The sequence below is a fragment of the Austrofundulus limnaeus genome, unplaced genomic scaffold (assembly GCF_001266775.1).
Source record: "Austrofundulus limnaeus strain Quisiro unplaced genomic scaffold, Austrofundulus_limnaeus-1.0 Scaffold2491, whole genome shotgun sequence".
Classification (NCBI taxonomy): Eukaryota; Metazoa; Chordata; class Actinopteri; order Cyprinodontiformes; family Rivulidae; genus Austrofundulus; species Austrofundulus limnaeus.
This window is the reverse complement of record NW_013954893.1, coordinates 21,649-23,032: the sequence shown is the minus strand read 5'-3', so window position 1 is coordinate 23,032 and position 1,384 is coordinate 21,649. Positions and strand designations below refer to the sequence as shown.

The window sequence follows — 1,384 nt, the reverse complement described above, 5'->3', positions numbered from 1 at the left end:
ATAAATAAATAAACTATCAATAAAACTTCTGTCCTTTCAGACTGATCCAGATACAAAGAATAAAAATAAAAAAAAGTCCAAAAGTCGGTTCGGTCCGGTCCGTCCTCAGAGTCCATCCGGTTCCTCCGAAACGTTTTTTTTAGTTTTTCCTCCTGGTTTTTAGTTTGTTTTTGTTCCAAAGAGGAACAAGAACCGGAGCCGGTGGGCAGCACGGACCGGCTCACCGCTGCTGCGCGGGCCGAGCCAGGACGCTGGACATGGGGGGGAGAGGGGGAGGAGGGGGCGGCGGCGGCTCGCCGCCCCCCTGCAGGCCGTGCAGCAGGATCCGCGGGACCAGGGGTCTCTGTAGGGCCGGGGGCGGCGCCGCCGAGGGGCCCCGGTACAGGTAGAGGGCCGCCCCGGGGTCCAGGTTGGACACGAGGCTCTGCGGGTAGAAGTACGGGGAGGGGAACATCCTCTGCAGGGCCGAGTAGTTCCCGGCTTCCGCCAGGAGCTCCAGGCCCACCGCGGTCTGCCTCTTCCACTTGGTCCTGGACAAACAGAAACACCACGGCTCAGTCTGCGGCCCAGTCCAATAAAACAAATCAAACTGAAGGCTAGCGGGCCAGAGGCGGCCCTCTGTGCAGCATTTTTGGGTCGCTATGATTTTCAACATCTGGTTGTTTTTTAAAACTGAAACAGTGCTGACTTCTTACTGCAGCTTTGAAGCCAAGACAAGTAACTTTAATTATCTTTTTGATTTTGGCATGAAAATGGAAATTTAAAAAAAAAATCACAAAAAAACGAACAAATTAATATAATAAAATAATAATTTTCAAAGTTTAAATTCTGCTGACAGCAGCTGCCGTTCAGTTACTGTAAATTAGACGTTTAAAAGAATCAATTTCCACCAAATTTACAACATCTGAGTGTTTAAAAGTTACAGTTTGTAAAGTTTACAGTCTTTATTTTTAGTTTACACTGATGTTGATGACAGCTGCCAGGAAATTAGAAATTTTAAATAAACTAAAATAAATTCTCCGGTTGAGACAGATTTATATTTATTTCATTTAAAAGTTACACACGTGCAGTTTGTAAAGTTTACAGTCTTTATTTTTAGTTTACACAGATGTTGATGACAGGAAATTAGAAATTTTAAATAAACTATGAAATTCTCCGGTTGAGACAGATTTATATTTATTTCATTTAAAAGTTACACACGTGCAGTTTGTAAAGTTTACAGTCTTTATTTTTAGTTTACACAGATGTTGATGACAGGAAATTAGAAATTTTAAATAAACTATGAAATTCTCCGGTTGAGACAGATTTATGATATTTATTTCATTTAAAAGTTACACACGTGCAGTTTGTAAAGTTTACGGTACTTTTATTTTATTATTTTTAC

General features: G+C 41.9%; 1 protein-coding gene across 1 annotated transcript; it reads right to left on the bottom strand.

The window, feature by feature from the left end:
* Positions 1-6: 6 nt before the first annotated feature.
* On the bottom strand, positions 7-532 carry barhl1b (BarH-like homeobox 1b; the record flags this gene model as incomplete). The annotated part of the gene is given in 1 exon segment (XM_013999815.1): positions 7-532. A coding segment is annotated over 1 exon segment (312 nt), but the record flags the coding sequence as incomplete, so codon positions are not given.
* Between the last annotated feature and the right edge of the window lie 852 nt (positions 533-1,384).